Source organism: Saimiri boliviensis, chromosome 1 (assembly GCF_048565385.1).
Source record: "Saimiri boliviensis isolate mSaiBol1 chromosome 1, mSaiBol1.pri, whole genome shotgun sequence".
Lineage (NCBI taxonomy): Eukaryota > Metazoa > Chordata > Mammalia > Primates > Cebidae > Saimiri > Saimiri boliviensis.
In genome coordinates this window covers 126776086-126796945 of record NC_133449.1, presented here as the reverse complement: position 1 = coordinate 126796945, position 20860 = coordinate 126776086, and the positions used below count along the sequence as shown (strand labels likewise).

The 20860-nt window shown below is 43.4% G+C and overlaps 1 protein-coding gene across 17 annotated transcripts in view; it reads left to right on the top strand.

Annotated features, from left to right (window-relative positions):
• The window catches only part of KANSL3 (KAT8 regulatory NSL complex subunit 3), a 69264-nt gene that overhangs the window by 13015 nt on the left and 35389 nt on the right, over positions 1-20860 (top strand). For 9 of the 17 annotated variants that reach the window (XM_074403580.1, XM_074403546.1, XM_074403573.1 and 6 more), the window contains 12 exons: positions 6757-6849; positions 7802-7892; positions 8021-8206; positions 14364-14495; positions 15042-15158; positions 15387-15488; positions 15595-15666; positions 16810-16884; positions 17056-17213; positions 18359-18422; positions 18858-19058; positions 19258-19414. In XM_074403580.1, the coding sequence (XP_074259681.1) occupies positions 6757-6849; positions 7802-7892; positions 8021-8206; positions 14364-14495; positions 15042-15158; positions 15387-15488; positions 15595-15666; positions 16810-16884; positions 17056-17213; positions 18359-18422; positions 18858-19058; positions 19258-19414 (1448 nt within the window). The remainder of the gene's footprint in view (positions 1-6756; positions 6850-7801; positions 7893-8020; positions 8207-14363; positions 14496-15041; positions 15159-15386; positions 15489-15594; positions 15667-16809; positions 16885-17055; positions 17214-18358; positions 18423-18857; positions 19059-19257; positions 19415-20860) is intronic. The other 8 variants (XM_074403563.1, XM_003941272.3, XM_074403552.1 and 5 more) reach the window with 2 other exon arrangements.

Genomic DNA, 20860 nt, shown 5'->3' with positions numbered 1-20860 from the left:
TTCATTAGTTGCACAGCTTTTGAAAGACATTTAATAAAATTCTCCTGACACATGCTACTTCTTAGCATTGCTCAAATGGATTTTAGAACATTTCCAACATTTCAGTGAAAGAATGTAGTGTCTGAAAGCAGACTTTATCTTAGAAATCAGAACTTCTGAATTCCAGCCAAAAACACCACATTTTCCTTTTCAGAACTTTCTTTAATTATATATTCAATATTGTATGTATCTATGTATAAATCTTAGGTTGGATGTTTGAAATTTTAAGTCCAAAGTCTGAGTTATATTTCCTCCTTCCCCTTCCCCACCATATGGCAAAAACTATATGGCCTGCAAATACTAAAATATTTTCTATAAAATATTTTCTCTTTCTTTCCCCTTCCTTTATTCCTTCATTTATTCTAGTGTTTAGACAAAGAATTATATAATCTGAAAAAGAAAAATATGACTATTGAGTTTATCTGATGTTCTTTGTCTCTCCTTGTTTGACTTCTGGTAAAAACGTCCTTTAGACATTTTAATGTTGAATTAGTCTCCTTTGAAACAGTATCCAAAATAATGATTACCTTTGAAAATATCAGATATTTCTAGGACCAATGTTATATTTTGGTTGCTTTGAATAGAATGAGCCAGAGGTCAGCATATCATTCAGGTTTAGTCAGAGCAGGGAGAACAAAAGATTCTCTGATCTCATCTAAGAATGGAAGAAAAGGCATTTTTGCCCTCAAATTGAACAGGCGGGTTGGGGGGTGAATGGAGGGAGCAAGTTGACTCACTGCAGTTCCCATCAGCTATTTGACTGTTTAGACTTGTATTTAAAATTCTGTCTTCTGTTTTTAAAATTTTCCCTAATTATATCTCTTGCATGCTCTTTATCTTAATCTTGGTTTAGATCATTTTTTTTTTCCTGCCCACTTAATTTTCCAGCCTCCCACGAAGCTGACAGAATACAGAGATCATGTTTCAGTTCTTGGTTACATATCCAGCAGTAATCCTAAGAACTTTTTCTGGAATTTTGGATTTTTAAGATTGGTGGTTTTTAAATTTCAGCTCTCATTGGTATACGGTAGTAATTTCTTTCTTTTTTTTTTTTTTTTGAGATGGAGTCTTCTGTGGCCCAGGCTGGAGGGCAGTGGCACGAACTTGGCTCACTGCAACTTCTGCCTCCTGGGTTCAAATGATTATCCTGCCTCAGCCTCCCGAGCAGTTGGGATTACAGGCGCCCACCACCATGCCTGGCTAATTTTTGTATTTTTAGTAGAGGTGGGGTTTCACTATGTTGGCCAGGCTGGTCTCGAACTCCTGACCCTATGATCCGCCTGTCTTAGCCTCCCAAAGTGCTGGGATTACAGGTGTGAGCCACCTTGCCTGGCTACTATTGTAGTAATTTCTAAATAGCTTTTTAACCCTCCTCCCCTTGCATTCACATCATTTTCCTTGCTCCCATCATTTTGGATCTCAGAGTTAATACAGAGTAAGAAAAACAAATAGGGAAAACATCATTATATAATAAAAGGATAATTTTGGAAATGCTGCTGATGTTTACTAAATTATACCTTATTCTCTGTACTTGGAATTAAAGTTTTTAATGTGATCAATAGGCTTTAAGAAGGCTCCCGAGATTGTTGAACATGGAAAAACTGTATTTGTTCCTTAACCTGGTTGATTGTAAATTAGCATGATTACTGGAGGTAAGGCTGCAATATAATACCACTTTCAAGATGCTACACGTCCTTTATATCTATTATTTTCACAGAACTGGAAATACAGAGATTTTTGTTTGTTTGTTTTTGAGACAGAGTCTCACTCTGTCACCCAGGCTGGAGTGCAGTGGGGGGATCTTAGCTAACTGCAACCTCCACCTCCTGGATTCAAGCGATTCTCCTGCCTCAGCCTCCCTGGTAGCTGGGATTACAGGTCTGCACAACCACGCCTAACTAATTTTTGTATTTTTAGTAGAGACGGGGTTTTGCCATGTTGGCTAAACTGGTCTCGAACTCCTGACCTCAGGTGATCCACATGCCTTAGCTTCCCAAAGGCTTGGATTACAGGTGTGTGCCACCATGCTGGGCCTTATCCAGATTTTAGCATAGATAGCCTTTGGTCATTTCCACTTGAAGAAATTTATCCTATAGAGATAACTTGTATGAGTATATGAAATATAGATAGGGCTGGACGTGTTGGCCCATGCCTGTAATCCCAGCACTTTGGGAGGCTGAGGTGGGTGGATCACTTCAAGTCAGGAGTTCAAGACCAGCCTAGCCAACGTGGTGAAACCTGGCCTCTACTAAAAATGTAAAAATTAGCTGGGCTGGGTGGTGGGCACCTGTAGTCCCAGCTACTCTGGAGGCTGAGGCAAGAGAATCATTTGAACCTGGGAAGCAGAAGTTGCAGTGAGCGGAGATCGCACCAGTGCACTCCAGCCTTGGTGACAGAGCTAGACAACAACAAGAATTAATAACAAAATAAAATATAGATAGATGTATACGTATATATTTGAGGAAGGGAGGGGTAGTCACTGCCGTGACTTATAAATCACAATAAAAAATGTACAACCTAAATGTCCGCCAATAAGGTAGAACTTACCAGCTTTTAAAAACAAAGAAGGGCCGGGCGCGGTGGCTCAAGCCTGTAATCCCAGCACTTTGGGAGGCCGAGGCGGGTGGATCACGAGGTCAAAAGATCGAGACCATCCTGGTCAACATGGTGAAACCCCGTCTCTACTAAAAAATACAAAACATTAGCTGGGCATGGTGGCACGTGCCTGTAATCCCAGCTACTCAGGAGGCTGAGGCAGGAGAATTGCCTGAACCCAGGAGGCGGAGGTTGCGGTGAGCCGAGATCGCGCCATTGCATTCCAGCCTGGGTAACAAGAGTGAAACTCCGTCCAAAAAAAAAAAAAAAAAAAACAAAGAAGTATATTAATTAACATGGAGATATATCCATGGTTCCAGAGAGGTTTTTCAAACAGCTTCTAAGCATCCTCTGTCTCCTAGCACCACCAAATTCTCAAGCCCATCTGAGAATCACTGTGCATAAGAGAGTTACTACTCATTTGAGTGTGCTGTGGATTTAAATAATGTGAAGGGGCCGGGTGTGGTGTCTCATGCCCATAATCCCAGCACTTTGGGAGGCTGAGGCAGGGGGATCATGAGGTCAGGAAATCGAGACCATCCTGGCCAACCTGGTGAAACCCCATCTCTACTAAAAATTCAAAAATTAGCCGGGCATGGCGGCTGGCGCCTGTAGTCTCAGCTACTTGGGAGGCTGAGGCAGGAGTATCTAGGAGGTGGAGGTTGCAGTGAGCCGAGATCGAGCCACTGCACTTCAGCCTGGGTGATAGAGAGAGACTCCGTCTCAAAAATAATAATTAATGTGAAGGAAAACAAGATAATGAACCACTGGGGCTGGAGCTTCTGGTCTCAAGAAACCTTACTGGTTCCAAGGCATCCTGAGTCCCAACATCAAGTTGAAGCTTTCATCCCCTCACCTTTTAAGTCCAGAATCTCTGAATATCAAACCACAAAAACTGAATCCTGATAAAGTAGCAGAGGTTAAGCCGAGATAACTAGGGAAGAATAAGAAAAAGGATAATTCCAAGAAACCTCAGACTGCTTCTAGCAAACCCAAAAGGGGATTACAAAAGGGCAGGAGGCTTTGGCAGTTAAGAGAGGATTTAGCTCTAACAAGGAAGGCTTCTGAAGATGGAGGGCACTTCTGAAGAAGGCAGTCATCCTGTTTTGTTTCTGTAATCTTGGATTTCGACTGCTCTCAACTTTTGCTGCCATGAGTGATCATAACTAACCTGAAGTTTTTTAATTGTTAGAAGGAACTTAGAGATAATCTAGCCATATCTATTTTATGACAAGAAGACTTAGGGCACATAGCTCTTAATTAGAGAGTGGGATAGAACCCTTGCCCCTAGGTAGGGTTCCCCTGCATCCTGTAACTGTGGTTAAGTTGTAAAATTGGAGATGTAATAGGTGGGTATTTTATTTTACAGAAGGAAAAGGAGTTTGATGATTGTTTTCCTCCTTTCTAGAGGTTATTTGCTGTATCCAGGGATATTGAGGTAGTTGAACAAAGTCAGTTAACGAAGGGTAATTTGTCTTCCATCTGCGTACTCACTGGGCCATATTGTTGGTGTTCCTAGAACAATGACCTGTAGAAATTAGAGTGTCTTGTGGGGTGGGATTTGATGGAAAGGATGCCTCGAAGCCAGAGAAATTGAGATTGTTGGTGTTGTTTCAAGCAGCATTCCTGCACTTTGTCTTGATGTGGTGAAGGACGTAAATCATGTGCATGTATTTGTCTTTGCTCCTCAGTATTAATATCATATGGAGTCTGAGGGTTTGGATATGGACCTGGCTGTTTACAGAACTTAGAATGCAGTGTGCACATAATTCATCCATTTATTTATTCAGTAGATGTTTTAACTCCCTAGTATGTATGAGGCTGTGTTTTATGTGCTGAGGATATGGCACTTAAAACCAACAAAAGTCCTGGCCATCTTGGCCTTTTACACCCTGGCAGAGAGAAACAAACTAAACAAGTAAATAGCATGGATAGAATATGAGATAGTGATACAGCTGGAAAGCAGGTTAGGGAATCCCAGGGTAGGATTGGAGGGTTACAGTGTTAGTTAGGGATAGGTCAGAGCAAGCCTCAGTAGAAGGTGACATTTGAGCAACAACCTGAAGGAGATGAGAGAGGGAGCCATTGTTTCAGGTTGAGGTAGTGAAGGGCAGGACCCCGATCTGTGATGCAGGAGAATGCCTATTGTGTGTGCAAGGGCGGGGGAGTGGAGGGTACTGTGGGGGGAGGCAGTATGACTGAAGTAAGTGAGGATCAGTCATGGATGGTAAGATCCGAGAGACAGTAGAGTCCATGCAGCCTGTTGCGAGGACTTTGGCTTTTATCTGATTGAACTGGTGCCAATGAAGGACTTTGAGCAGAGGAGTGACATGATCTGACTTAGCTTTTCCAATTTTTCCAAATTGGCTTTTCCAAAAGATTGTACTAGTATATATTTCTATCAACGGATCAGCAGATTATAGAGAGTTCTTTTGCACCATCACAACAACAGAGAATTATTAAACTTCCTAATTTTTACCCATTTGATAGGTGAAAAATATTAATTTGCATTTTTTATAATGAGACAAGTTCTTGCTCTGTCACCCCATGGCATGATCATACCTCATTACAGCCTTGATATCCTAGGCTCAAGCCATCCTCCAGCCTCAACCTCCTGAATAGCTGGGACTACGGTCACCTGCCACTGTGTCTAAGTTTTTGATTTTTTGTAGACAAGGTCTCACTTTTTTACCCAAGCTGGTCTCAAGCTCCTGAGCTTAAGTGATCATCCTGCCTCAGCCTCCCAAAGTGCTGGGATTATAGGCATGAGCCACCTCGATTGACTGCATTTGTTTAATTTTATTTTTGTTTTTGAAATGGAGTCTCTCTGTCACCCAGGCTGGAGTGCAATGGCACAGTCTTGGCTCCATGCAACTTCTGCCTCCCAGGTTCAAATGATTCTCCTGCCTCAGCCTCCCAAGTAGCTGGTACTACAGGCACGTACCACCACACCCAGCTAATTTTTTGTATTTTCAGTAGAAATGGGGGTTTCACTATGTTGGCCAAGCTGGTCTTGAACTCCTGACCTTGTGATCTGCCCTCCTTGGCCTCCCAAAGTACTGGGATTATAGGTGTGAGCCACTGAGCCAGGCCTGTTTAATAATTTTTTTTTTTTTTTTTGAGACAGTTTCGCTCTGTTGCCAGGTGCCAGGCTGGAGTTCAGTAGCTCGATCTTAGCTCATCACAACCTCTGCCTCCCGGGTTCAAGCAATTCTCCTGCCTCAGCCTCCTGAGTAGCTGGGACTAAAGATGTGTTCCACCACGCTCAGCTAATTTTTATATTTTAGTAGAGATGGGGTTTCACCATGTTGATCAGGATGGTCTCGATCTCTTGACCTCACGATCCTTCTGCCTCGGCCTCCCAAAGTGCTGGGATTACAGGCATGAGCCACTATGCCCGGCCCAGTCTGTTTAATTTTGAGGTAGAATTGACTTGACTTTTTTTGTGACCTGCCTTTTTGTGTTCTTTGCCCTTTGAGTATTTCAGCTTTTTCTTACTAATTTTCTAGAGCCTCTTTCTATTTTAATGAAATGGCAATCATTTTCCTATTGTGTTTTGACTTTGTTTATACTTTTTTTTTTTAAACCTTTTCTGAAGTTTGATTTTTTTTTTTTTTTTAAAGAGACATGTTACCTAGGCTGGACTTGAACTTCTGAGCTCCTCCTGCCTCAGCCTCCCAAGTATCTGGGACTACAGGCACATGCTACCATGCCTGGCTTAAAGTTTGAAATTTTAATGTATTTGCATTTCTCTTTCTTTCTTTTATGTCTTCTTTTTTATTCCATGTGAAATTTATTTTGATTTAAAGAGTGATGTGTAGGTATCAGATTTTCTTTTTCCAATTGGCCAGTGGTTGTCTCAGCCCTAAATTTAGGGACCTTATCCCAACTGATTTGAAATGCTACCTTCATTCCATCCCAGGGTCTCATTTGGGTGTAGCACCCACGTAATTTTTTTTTTTTGAGACAAGGTCTCACTCTGTCACTGAAGCTGGAGTGCAGTGGCATGATTATGCAGCCTCAACATCCTGGGCTTAAGCAATTCTTCCACCTCAGCTTCCTGAGTAGATGGGGCTACAGGCATGTACTACCACACCCAGCTAATTTTTGTATGTTTTGTAGAGTTAGGGTTTTGCCATTTGTCCAGACTGGTCTTCGAACTCCTGTACTCAAGCAATCCACCCCACTCGGCCTCCCAAAATGCTGGGATTACAGGTATGAGCCACTGCGCCTGGCCATCATCAGCTTTTTTTTAATGGCAGGGAGAATAGGTAAACAAATATTAATTGAGCATCTTCAATTGCCTTTCTTTTGGTATCTTTAGGAAGTTCACTAGTCAGAGTTAGAGCATCTGAGTAATTAAGATTGCTGGGAGTGGGGTAAAGGGGGACAATAATAAGCTCCATATCAGTATACTGAGTGTGACGAGGTGGAGATGAGAACAGTAGAATAGATGTCTGCAAGGCATAAAGCCTCAATAAGTAATAGGTAAGCAGTAAGCAATAAGGTAGATGTGTGAATGCCAGTGTCATATGCTGGGATGATAATATATTCGCTTATGTGGAACAGGCCTCTCAAAAATAAATTTGCTGATTGTGTGACATATAGAAAAAATACAAAAAATATATATGGAGAAGACATTAGTGTGGGGTGGAATATTGCGGGGAAGAATAACCTCTTTACTGGTTATATTTTTGCTATATTTTGTTCTTAAGCCTATTTTAAATAGACCTCTTACCTTAGTCTGAGATTTTAGTACATTAAAATGCTTGCCGATCCCGTCTGCCTTTTTGTGTGAAACATAAAACTTATGAAATTCAAATATGTCTGTTCAGTGGTGCTCTGCTTTTGTTTACAATTGGGATTATTTTAGCTACTAAATAAATGATTAGCTTTGCTAGGCTAAAAGACTATTCATGACTAATCTTGTACTGTGTATATTATCATGTGTGTGTGTATACAAGTGTGTGCTGCAGTGATTTAATTTGGTAGGATTGGGACTAGAATCTAAGTCTTAGGTTTTAGCTCAGTGGTCTTAGACTAAACTACTTGGTTTTACTCTTCCATAGTGGTGACATAAAACGTGGCATAATCTTCTTTATATGGTATACATACATGGGGAGCGTCCCCAGGGTTTGACTATAATTCCTCAGAGTTTCCCTTATAGGACTGGCTGGACAGTGGCCCAGAACAAGCTTTTCAACAAGATCCTCAAAGCCCTGCAGTCTGACCGGCTTGCCCGCTTGGCCAATGAAGGGGTAAGACACCACAAATCTGCCCACAGTAGGCTCTTCGTAGTTCAGGCCTCACTGGCTGACTGACTTGTTCCCCGCTCTTGCTAACCAGGCAGTCCTCATGTTTTATCACTTCCACTTACATCCTTCAGGCTTGTAATGAGCCAGTGCTGCGCCGTGTTGCTGTGGACAAGTGTGCGAGGAGAGTGCGGCAGGCTCTGGCAAGTGTGAGCTGGGACACCAAGCTGATCCAGTGGCTGCACACCACCCTTGTGGAGACCTTGAGTCTGCCCATGCTGGCGGCCTACCTGGATGCTTTGCAGACGCTGAAGGGGAAGGTAAGGCTGTGATTGGTGTCTGCCCCATCCTGGGGATAGCTAGCCTCTCCTGTGGGTTCAGGACGTAGGATTGGGCAAGTTAATTATCGTGGTTGGTCTGGAGGGCATGGCCAAAGCTATGGATTTGGTATTAAAATTAGGAGGTAGGGTATCATTTCACATTTATGTCTGGTGTAAACGTTTTTAGCCCTGCTGGCTCCAGGATGAGGTGTGGGATCTGAAAACCAGAGTATACATTTAGCTTTCCTAGCCTTGCAGCTTGTGGTTTGAGTCATGGCTGAGTTGAATTACCATGAAGGAGATGAAGGGTTTACCAGGGAGGAGTTTGTTGAGAAAGATGACAGAAACAGACCCTTGGTGCTCGGACCATTGGGAGATTGCAGAGCAGGAACGTGCTATGATCCCTTTGACTGCTCGCCAGGGCTTGAGCCTTTAGTAACAACACTTAGACTTTTATAATTCAGTACAAACATACTTCCCTGCTTTCTTACTTAGTATTGCACAAAAAGTTAAAACTTTTTCTTGGTGATACCAGTGATTGCATCAGGCTGTCTTCAATGTGGTAGAATGCAGATGCTGGAGACGGATTGCTTGGCTCATCTCAGCTTTGTCAGTGATTAGCTGTATAAGCTTGGATTGGTCATCTCTAAAATGTGGCTGATAATAATACCTATCTAGGATTTTTGTGAAAATTTAATTAGTTAATTCAGGTAGGGTGCTTAATACAAAATGGGGCACATAGTAAGCAGTGAGCCCACAGTAACTTTTTTTTTTTGGGGAGGCAGAGTCTCTCTCTGTCCCTCAGGCTAGATTGCAGTGGTACTATCTTGGCTCACTGCAGCCTCCGCCTCCTGAGTTAAAGCAATTCTCATGCCTCAGCCTCCCAAGTAGCTGGGATTACAGGCGCATGCCAACACGCCTGGCTAATTTTTGTATTTTTAGTAGAGATGGGGTTTCACCATGTTGGTCAGGCTGGTCTTGAATGCCTGACCTCGTGATCCGCCAACCTTGGCCTCCCAAAGTGCTGGGACTACAGGCTTGAGGCACCACACCCTGCCAGCCCACAGTAACTCTTTTTTTTTTTTTTTTGAGACAGAGTGTCGTTCTTGTTACCCAGGCTGGAGTGCAATGGCACGATCTCGGCTCACCGCAACCTCCGCCTCCTGGGTTCAAGCAATTCTCCTGCCTCAGCCTCCTGAGTAGCTGGGACTACAGGCACGCGCCACCATGCCCAGCTAATTTTTTGTATTTTTAGTAGAGACGGGGTTTCACCACGTTGACCAGGATGGTCTCGATCTCTCGACCTCGTGATCCACCCGCCTCGGCCTCCCAAAGTGCTGGGATTACAGGCTTTAGCCACCGCGCCCGGCCCCACAGTAACTCTTAACAGTTTTTTAAGTAGTACCCTCATAGGTTCTTGAAATATCTGGGGTGTTTTGCTCCAATTCAAAATGGTCTCAGGGCTGGGCGTGGTGGCTCATGCCTGTTATCCTAGCATTTTGGGAGGCTGACACAGGAGGATCACTTTAGCTCAGGAGTTTGAGACCAGCCTAAGCAACATAGCAAGACGTTGTCTCTACTAAAAATAAAAAAATTAGCCCCGCACGGTGGCACACGTCTGTCGTCCCAGCTACTTAGGAGGCTGGTGAGAGGAGGCTGCAGTGAGTTTGATTCCACCGCTGCACTCCAGCCTGGGTGACAGAGGGAGACCCTGTCTCTAAGAGAGAAAGAGAGCTAGAGAAGGAGAAGAGAAGAGAAAGAAATTGAATCAATCCAAGTTGTCTGAGGCCTTTTTTTCCCTTTGGAGGTAGGGTCTTCCTCTCACTCAGGCTGGTATCACAGCTCACAGCTCACTGTAACTTCAAACTCCTAGGCCCAACTGATCCGCCTGCCTCAGCCTCCCAAGTTGCTGGGACTAGAGGGTGTGTGCTGCCACCACATCCAGCTAAATTTTTAATTTTTTTTTTGGTAGGGACAGGGTCTTGCTATATAAGCTAGTCTTGAATTCCTGGCCTCTAGCAATCCTCCTACCTTGGCCTCCTAAATTGCTGGCATGAGCCTGATTTAGTTCTTGACTTTAAAAAAAAAAAAAAAAAGTTTTACTTTCTGCTTTACAGGAAGCTGGCTCATCTTGCTGCTGTTAAGTTGCCTGGCCTATATGTGCCCTCAGCCACATACCCAAAACTTGCAGACTCATGTTTCTAATCTATTTTTGAGTTGAAGGGTGTCACGTTTGTTAGAAAACTGGTTTAGTGCTGAAATAAAACTCAGGACTAGATACATTAATGATATTAATGGTAGGAAATTTGACATTAGTTTTTTCATTTAACTAATACTTACTTTGGGCCCTGTGTGTGCCAGGCATGGGGGTGAGCAAAACAAACTGCTCCCTTCTATGGTGGAGCATGTTTTCTAGTGAAGAAAGAGACAAATGAAAAGGGAGTTCCAGACTTTTTCTTGTACTGCTCCCCTGTAATAGAAACCCTGGACCCAGGAGGTGAGTAGTGGGCAGGTAGAATGTGGGACCCATGCCCGATACTGGGAGACAGAAAGTGGTGGCCCAGGAGTATTGTTGGCATCTTCACATATTCTCAGCATTCTTCCTATGGTTAAAGTGTAACATTGGTGAATACACTCTAGGAGGTGAGTGTTGGTAATAATGTCCAGGATCCCAGTTCTCTGGTGACCCTGCCTCACTCATCAGGGCTAGCATAATTTCCCTTTAAGGAGAAATTTATATTGCTGCCCTATTGAAGTTACTGACTGGGCGTATCCTATGTGAATATCAGATATTATGAGCATGACAGACCACTGAGGGGACTATAGTATGCATAGTTGGGTACTTTCCTCCCATGCTAGGGTGTGGGTTGGCTAGAATAGTGGAAGGCTCACTGGTACACCGGTCAGCAAGGATCTCAGACTGGAGGCAATGTCCGCTTTTGGCTGTGCTATCTGCAGTAATTACTATACCATCAGACTCTTACTTTCCCATGACTATGTTTAAATTCACACAGATAACTTTGGTTGTTTCCCAAAGGGTATAAATGATTATAGGATCATTTTGCTTAATTTTAAAGTGCCTGCTGGATGTTAAAGTGCAGGTGGATGGGATCATGCTTTTCATCCAGGTACTTTCACCATTAGATCCATTATGATAAAGAGGGCAGAGAAGGTACAGACCTGAGCCTTTTAGTTGGCTGTTGAGAGTGAATGCAATGCTGGAAAGGCCAGGGAAGCTTGGTCTTCCCAGCTCCAAGTGGAAAAGTCAGTTATTATTAATCCTTTGTTGACAGGAAGCAAGTTTCAAGGCTTTTTGGTTTCATAGTTGTACTCTACTTCTAGATAAAGCTTTAACCCAGGGTCGGATCCTTTGCTTCAAAGTGTTCAGTGGCTCACAGTTTTAGAGTCAGTTACAAAGAACATGAAGATTATTTGTGGTTTGGTCTTACCCTTTCCTACTGGCTTTACATCCTTCTCCTTCCTTACTTGAATCCTTGACTTTAGTTCACCTGTTCCTGGAATAAGCTCTGTGAGTTTTTGCCTCTTGCTGCTGGTGTCTCTGATTGGAAGGCTTTCTCTCATCTTTTGTTGGAATCCTGCTTGTTCAAAGATCCTGTCTTATTTCACATGGTGTATCTTTAGATGGAAATTGCCTCTTAACTTCTCCTCCGTTGGGTGGTTTGAATCATAGCAATTTGGGATTCTGTTTCTTTCATGGCAGTTACCAGTCTTTCCCTGTTCCCATTCCCCACCATTATTTGTGTGTTTGTCTTCATTACCTCTTGTAGATGAAATTCCTATGCAGTACTAGCCTGGTGCCTTGTAAAAGCAGTTGTTGCACGAATATTTGTTTCCTGAGTTAAACTGAGAAAGTCTAATGGTTGTATTCCTCTAATTTATCATGCAGAAATCCTTTTAGTGTCTCTGTTTTTAAATTAAGAGCCACTTATCTTCTGCTGTTTTTGGAGTTTTACAACTTGCATCAAACTGTAGTGCTTTTTATTTTCCAATTTTTCAAAACTTTTTTGTTTTTCTGAAAACTACCTCTAATATTTAAACATTTTTCCTTTCCCCTAGGTCATTTTGACCTTTTGTGGGTAGCATGGAATTCACAGATAATTTCTTCTCAGTGTAAGCGTCAACATACCTGAAACCTATATTTGCATATCTGTAATACCGCATTTCTGGTAGATAGTAAACAGAACATGAGATAAAGTACACTGTACATAGTATAGCAGAATATATATTTTTGGACATAATAACAGATTTCTTCTTTTTTTTTTTTTTTTTTGAGACGGAGTTTCGCCCTTGTTACCCAGGCTGCAGTGCAATGGCGCGATCTCGGCTCACCGCAACCTCCGCCTCCTGGGCTCAGGGAATTCTCCTGCCTCAGCCTCCTGAGTAGCTGGGATTACAGGCACGTGCCACCATGCCCAGCTAATTTTTTGCACTTTTAGTAGAGACGGGGTTTCACCATGTTGACCAGGATGGTCTCGATCTCTCGACCTCGTGATCCACCCGCCTCGGCCTCCCAAAGTGCTGGGATTACAGGCTTGAGCCACCGCGCCCGGCGCAACAGATTTCTTTAGTACACCGCGGCTTGAAGGCAGTACTCTAGAAGAAAATGAAGATTTTAAAAAATGATAAAATCAACTGATACTCATTGAGGAAATTTAGGGAACATAGAAATCTGTAAAGGAAAAGTCACCCATAACTCCATAGAGATCATTATTAACATTTTGGCATATTTTCTCTTCTTTTCTTTCTCTCTTTCTTTCTTTTTTTTTTTTTTTTTTTTTGAGACAGAGTCTCCCTCTGTTGCCCAGGCTGGAGTGCAGTGGCACGATCTTGGCTCACTGCAGCCCCTGCCTTCTGGGTTCAAGTTATTCTCATGCCTCAGCCTCCCGAGTAGCTGGTACTACATGCCTGCAGTGTATTTTCTTATAGTCTTTTTTTCTGAGTAGAGATGATTTTTTTCTTTTTTCTTTTTTTCGAGATGGAGTTTCCCTCTGTCGTCCAGGCTGGAGTCGCAGTGGCGTGATCTTGGCTCACCACAACCTCCACCTCCCGAGTTCAAGCGATTGTTGTGCCTCAAGTAGCTGGGATTATAGGTGTGCACTACCATGCCTGGCTAATTTTTGTATTTTTAGTAGAGATAGGGTTTCACATGTTGGCCAGGCTTGTCTTGAACTCCTGACCTCAAGTGATCTGCCCACCTCGGCTTCTCAAAGTGCTGAAATTACAGGCATGAGTCACCAAGCCCAGCTGTGAGTAGAGATAATTTTTATATTTTCTATTTTACCTGTAACATTTTAGCAAAATTATTTCTGTATGTTACTGTAAATTCTTGTAAATATTTGAAAGCTGGGTGTGGTGGCGGACGCCTGTAATCCCAGCACTTTGGGAGGCTGAGGCGGGTGGATCATTTGAGGTCAGCAGTTCGTGACAAGCCTCACCAATATGGTAAAACCCCATCTCTACTAAAAATACAAAAAAACTAGCTGGGTCTGGTGGTGCACACCTGTAATCTCAGCTACTTGAGAGACTGAGGAACGAGAATTGCTTGAACCTGGGAGGCAGAGGTTGCAGTGAGCCAAGATCAGGCCTGGGTGACAGAGCGAGACTTTGTCTCAAAAAATAAATAAGTAAATAAAAATAAATTCTTGTAAATATTTGAAAATAATCTTTAATATCCAGTTAGGTAGATAGTTGACTTAACTACTCCCTTATATATACATATATATATTAAATTGCTTTTCACAGTTATTATTCACAGTGAATTTGTCTCTGTGCATGACTCTCCCCATTCTTTTGTGTGTGTTTTTGTTTCTGATACATTTTCTTTGGAAAGGTTCTCAGAAGTAAAAAAAACCTTTTGGAAAGGTTCTCAGAAGTTGGAAGAGGGATGGGAATACATTTAAGTCGCTTGCTACATATCCATACTGCTTTCCAAACAATTGTACTTACTCACTTTTCATGGTGGGAGCATACTTATCAGCCATTCATTTATGTATACTCTTGCTCCTGGGGAGGTTTTCAGAGGCTTGGTTGAAGTCTGTCTGTGACTCATAGTGGGGCTCTGTTCTCCTGTTTGATTGCTGGTGGTGGAATGTCTCCTGTTTCACACTGGAATCATCTTTGCTCTTTCTTCTTCTAGATCCCAACCTTGATTGACCGGATGCTTGTGTCATCCAACACGAAGACGGGGGCTGCAGGAGCTGAGGCCTTGTCTCTCCTACTGAAGAGGCCCTGGGACCCTGCTGTGGGGGTGCTTTCTCATAACAAACCAGTAAGTTGGATGGCTTGGGACTTAACAATGGCACATAAAAAATTTACACTCAAGCCTTAGAACCTTGGCAGGAGGATAAATGGCTTCTTTAACTTTTTTTTTTTGAGACAGAATCTCACTTTGTTGCCCAGGCTGGAGTGCAGTGGTGTGATCTTGGCTCACTGCAACCTCCGCCTCTTGGATTCAAGCACTTCTGCCTCAGCCTCCTGAGTAGCTGAGATTACAGGCATGTGTCACCATGGCTGGCTAATTTTTGCGTTTTAGTAGAGATGGAATTTCACCATGTCGGCCAGGCTGGTCTTGAACTCCTAACCTTAGATGATTTCTGTCTGCCTTGGCCTCCCGAAGTGTTGGGATTGCAGGCGTGAACCAGCATACCTGGCCAGCTTCTTTAACTATTATTAATAATTTGTTTTGTATGGTGCTTAACATAATTTCACAAGCAAAGGAACATTGGTTGGGATGAGAAAGGTATTGGGATACTTGGAATTTAATGGAAGAGCACTTCTCACTCACTAGTTTTTCGATGTGATTCTTCCTCTTCAGAGCAAACTCCCTGGCTCCCCGCTGATTCTCATCGCTTCCTCTGGTCCCTCCAGCTCTGTGTTTCCCACTTCGCGCCGCCACCGATTCTGGCAATCTCAGCTCTCCTGCTTAGGCAAGGTATGTGTAGGAGCAAGAAAAGCTCCCTCCTGGCCAGGAATATAGTCTTGGAGGACTGAGGAAGAGAATATGTGGTCGGGGATCAAAATGGATAACTTGAATGTGGAGTCTCCCCTAACCCTTCTTTTATGTGGAATTCCAAGGTTGAAAGGATTTAGGGTAGGTTAAACAGAATGGAAAGATTTGAAACTGATCTCTGCTGGTGTGGGTGCTAATTGTTTCCTTCAGGTCATCCCCGTAGCCACCCATCTGCTGAATAATGGCAGTGGGGTAGGAGTTCTGCAGTGTCTCGAGCATATGATTGGGGCAGTGAGAAGCAAAGTGCTGGAGGTGAGTGCCCCTATTTCAGTTCATTGTGGTACACACAGCATTCTGGGCTTGTTCTGCACCCATCTTCGGCCTCCTGTCTTACTGTCGTCTTTCTCTTCCTATGAAGATTCACAGCCATTTCCCACACAAACCCATTATCTTGATTGGCTGGAACACAGGAGCTTTGGTGGCCTGTCATGTAAGTAATTTCTGTCTTATTTGGAGGTTGTCCTGGGATGGAATACTACTGCTACTACTCATGATAGCTACCACTGGGTCCTTTACTGTGTTTCAGGCACTGCCTATATAATTGCATTTTAAACTGTAGAAGACAAATGTTGAAAAAATTTTTAACTTTATTGAGGAAAACTTTAAGCAGAAACAAAAGCAGGTTTAGTATAATAAACCTCTGGGACCCTTACCCAGCTTTACCAGTGATCAACTCTTGGCTGGGCTTGTTTCATCTTACCCTGCTCATTTTCTTTCTCCCCCAGATTATTTTGAAGAAAATTCCAAATATCATAGCATTTATATATATATATATATATATATATATATATATATATATATATATATATATGTTTTAGCATATATCTGTAAAAAAAAATCCATTTTTTCTCTAAATATAAGTACTATACCATTCTCCCACATAGAAAAATAACAATAATTGTAGCTGGCAAATATTAATAGCACTGATTTGATGCTGTGTTTATTTTAGTCCCTTTCCAAGACATCAAGGAATCTTTTAGTATTTTACAAACATTTGTGTGTTTTTCAGTTTGTGTAAGTGTCCCTCATGTGTCCCATAGCCCCGATTTTGCTTCATGCAGTCCAATCAAGTATGATAGCTGTGAGAGGAAGATTACCTCCCCATAGTCCCTGCTTCAAGTGGTGGGCCTTAGCAGTTGCTTCAAGAAATCTAGGATGTCTGGTAGCTATCCATTAAGTTCAACAGAGAGAAATTTTTTTTCACTTAAGGGTTAATGGCAACATTGTGTTCTTCTGACTATACTTACCATTTGTGGGGAAAAATGGAGCAAGAGGGCTCTAGTTGAGGAGGGTGACATGGTAGGAATACTAAACCTTCTATCTAATGGTTCAGCCACCTGCTGGGGTCCTCTTGGGGCCTTGGTTCTCTAGGTAGTGGCTGTTTGTGGCATGACATACCTTGTGTCTTGTGCTGTTACTGCTGCCATTGTGGCAGAAGATGCACCCGGTATTAGGACAAGGAAGGAAGAGGAGAGACTCTCTGGTGGGTCTGGACCACTGCTGGATTCTGGGTAGGCTGAGGTACCATGAATTCAGTTGACCTTTAGACAAACTGTGCTGCTGTTATTTACAGGTGTCAGTGATGGAGTATGTCACTGCAGTTGTCTGCCTTGGGTTTCCTCTATTTACCGTGGATGGCCCCAGAGGGGTAAGAATGTGGTGAAGCTGAGTGCTGGGTCATTGGCAGTGGGAGTGCATGCCTTGTCCAAGCTGATGCTGAGGTTGACTGAGTTGCATGGCTGATCCTCCTGAGCGGAGATTCCAGGTTAGTGCTTTGTGAATATGAAGAAGCAAGTTCTAAAACCTGTACCTGTTTTAGGATGTAGATGATCCCCTCTTGGATATGAAGACTCCAGTCCTCTTTGTCATTGGTCAGAATTCCCTTCAGTGTCACCCTGAAGCCATGGAAGACTTTCGGGAGAAGATTCGAGCTGAGAACAGCTTGGTGGTGGTTGGGGGAGCTGATGATAATCTCAGGTGGGTAGATTCTCCCAGAGCTGCAAGAGAGCTGTGTTACAATGAGAAATGCCTGTAAGCTGGTAATGTAACTATGGACCAATCTGGTTCAGTTAAAAGAGAGCATTAAAAAAAATCTTTTTTAATATTTAAAATTTCAGATTTATAAAAAGTTACAACACTAGGACAAAAAAATTCCCATATACCCTTCACCTGATTTTATAAATGTTAACCCTCTTACGTAGCCAAAGGATAATTCTCAAAATCAAGAAATTAACATTAACATGATACTATTATCTAATATACAGACTCACATTTCATCAGTTGTTTCCCTAATGTTATTCTGGTTCAGCATCCAGCCTAGGGTCACACTTGGATTTAGTTGCCATGTCTCCTTGGTCTCCTTTAATTTGATAGGGTTTCTCCATTTTTGTCTTTCACAACCTTTAACTTTTTTTTGAGATGGAGTCTCTATGTCACCCAGACTGGAGTGCAGTGGTGCAGTCTCAGCTGACTGCTACTTCTGCCTCCCAGGTTCTGGATAGAGTGACTCTATTAAGCTATAAGTATAGAAATTCTGGAGTGGACTGTCCTGGACACTGTGCTTGGCTTCTTTTATTTTATTTTATTTTTTTTCTTCTTTGAGGTGGAAATTGCTCTTGTTACCCAGGCTGGAGTGCACTGGTGTGATTTCAGCTCCCTAAAACCTCCATCTCTTAAGTTCAAGCGATTCTCATGCTTCAGCCTCCTGAGTAGCCGGGATTACAGGCATGGCACCTGCCACCATGCCCAGCTAATTTTTGTATTTTTGGTAGAGGCAGGGTTTCATGTTGGCCAGGCTGGTCTTGAACTCCTGACCTCAGGTGATCCGCCTACCTCAGTCTTCCAAAGTGCTGAGATTACAGGTATGAGCCACCATGCCTGGTCAGTTTCTTTACATATGTTATTTTGTTTAGTCTCCACAACTCCATGAATGAGATGTTATGTTTCCCCAATTTGCAGATGTGGAAACAGGTTTAGAGAGGTTGCATTACCTGCCTAAGACTTAACGTGGCCCTCCTTCTGGGCCTAGAAAGTAAGCAACTCAGAAAAGAAATACATTCTTATTTTCGTAGGATGCCATGGAATGTTTAAGAAGTAAACATGTCATCCTTTTTGTTTCTTAGAATAAGCAAAGCAAAGAAGAAATCAGAAGGATTGACTCAGAGCATGGTGGACAGATGTATTCAGGTAAACAGTTGTTTTGTGTGCTTTTCTCAGCTAGGCTTTCCTTTCCGTAGCCTTTTATGTTTGGTCTTTTTGGTAGTGGCCTCTTTGGCTCTGAAGGGCTCCACTGGGGCCTCTGGTAGATCTCAGTCATAAGCAAAGAAAAGAAAAATGACAGTGGTGAACTAATGTAAGCAAAGCATCTGGAGGAAGAGTGTTAGAAAAGTGGTGGAGTGTTCCCACCCTAGAACTCCTCCTGACAAAAGCACTTTGTGGTCTTCTTGAATCACAGTTGCTCGGAAGCCTGGGGTTTGTGCTAGGCTTTGTTTGAGTGGAGAAGGACTGGCACATCCGGATGCCAGAGCTGAGGGGGAATCTATTTTAGTTGGAAACTATGTGAGAGGTTCCTGTTCTCCAGATGAGAGCTAAAAGGCGTTGGTTGGCTCCTCTCTACATTAGGATGAGATTGTGGACTTTCTGACTGGAGTGCTCACTCGTGCTGAGGGTCACATGGGCTCTGAACCTCGGGATCAGGATGCGGAGAAGAAGAAGAAGCCCCGTGATGTGGCCCGCAGAGACTTGGCCTTTGAAGTCCCCGAGCGGGGCAGTCGACCTGCCTCTCCAGCCACCAAACTGCCCGCCTCACCCTCAGGCTCAGAGGTAGTGTGAGCAGAGAGGGGGCGCTTTTGCTGGGGAATCAGCACCACAGAGTTGTTCCCTTAACTTCCTGGGGATTCCTGTATCTTGTTAATGCCGTTTGCCTGTGAATTACTACAAGGGGAATTCCAGAGGGACATGCCAACTGTTAGTCAGATCCTAATAACATTGGCTCATCTCTTGGCCTTCTCATCTTACTTAGGATCTCTCCAGTGTGTCCAGCAGCCCCACCTCCAGTCCCAAGACCAAAGTGAGCACAGTGACGTCTGTCCAGAAGTCCAGTCAGATTGGAAGCTCTCAGCTGCTGAAGAGACATGTGCAGCGGACAGAAGCTGTGCTGACCCACAAACAAGCTCAAGGTATAGGCACCTGGCCAGTTGTCCCTCTCGGGTCTGGTAGTTCATGTCACATGGCAGTTACACAGTATTGATATCTACAGCTTTTTTCAGGGGGATGTGAGAGGCACCCTTTCTCACACTTCTGTGCAGGTAAAATTCAAAATTAATTACTGAAATGAATGCCAAGGGCTCTGAATTAGTGGGGCTTTGTGATCGCTAGTTACAGCTTTGTCTTGCTGTTCTGGGGAGACTAGGCTTTATGAACACGTATATTGATCTAAACTTTTTTCTACCTACTAATTGGAGAAGTATGTCTTGTTCCAGGCCCTGCCAGCCACTCTCTAGTCAGGGCTCTCCAGTCATATGTACTGGATGATGGATTTTACTCATCAGATTCTAGGGCAACTCACCTGGCATCATGCCCTTTCTTTGACCCTTGAAGCGTTAAGATTCCCACTGAGACTTTCAGTGAAGTTTATCAGGGTTCTCTGTAGGTAGGTTTCTGGTGAGGCTGGGAAGTATTCATATGGTTGAAAGTAAGAGTTTGGAGAGCTGTGAGTGCAAGGAGCTATAGAAAAAGGAGAGAATTCATCGGGTAGGGAAAGAAAAAACAGTGGCTCTGTCCTTCTTCCACCACATTGATCCAGTTGGGTGGCCTTGAGGTAAGGCTTCTTGGGCATTGATGCTTGACGATGTGTCCAGGAGCATGTGTCACCTGGGCTTCTCAGGAATGGGGTTGCCTGGGAAGAAGCAGCAGCCAGAGCTGGCTGGCTGGCAGACAGATACAGAGGGGATAGGAGGCTCATCTGCTTACTTTCCCTGTGTTTTTTTTTTAGTGGAACCAAAGGATCAGAACAAGAACCCAAACCTCTTGTGAGTTTGCTTGTAAGAGGATGGTACTAACAAGGAGTAGAAGTGTGAGTGGATGGGAGAAGTTGAGAAATGAGGCCAGGCCTCGAGGGTCTGCACAGATGCTCTGCCATGGATCTTCACGAGTGGTGGCCAGAGCCAAGTCCCGTGTGGGCAGTGTGTCCTTAGACTTTTGATGGAGACAGAGCTGGCGATCTGTTCCGCTTTTGGAGGGGGTGATTAGTTGAGAATCTAAGGAGTCTTGGAAGGCTAATTGGTGAGCTGGGTTTGAAATGGGGACCCAAGGTGTCATGGGGGAGAGTAGCAGTTTTAGAATTCTGGCTTAACAGAGCTGATGGGCAAACAGGGAATGCTAATGGCGAGTATATATGGAGTCCTTGCTGTGTGCCATGCCCTCTTCATGGCATTCACCTTGCTGTATGTAGTTCATTGAGTTTTGGCATGGCCCCATGAGGCAGGTAGTACTATTCAGTTTTAGATACTTTTACAGACCTGCTTCATGGCAGAGTCAGGTTACCATGCAGTAATTTCAGAAGGAGCTCCTATTAGCCATTTTCTACAACCTTTTCATGTTTTTCTTAGTCCCTCTCTTTTTCT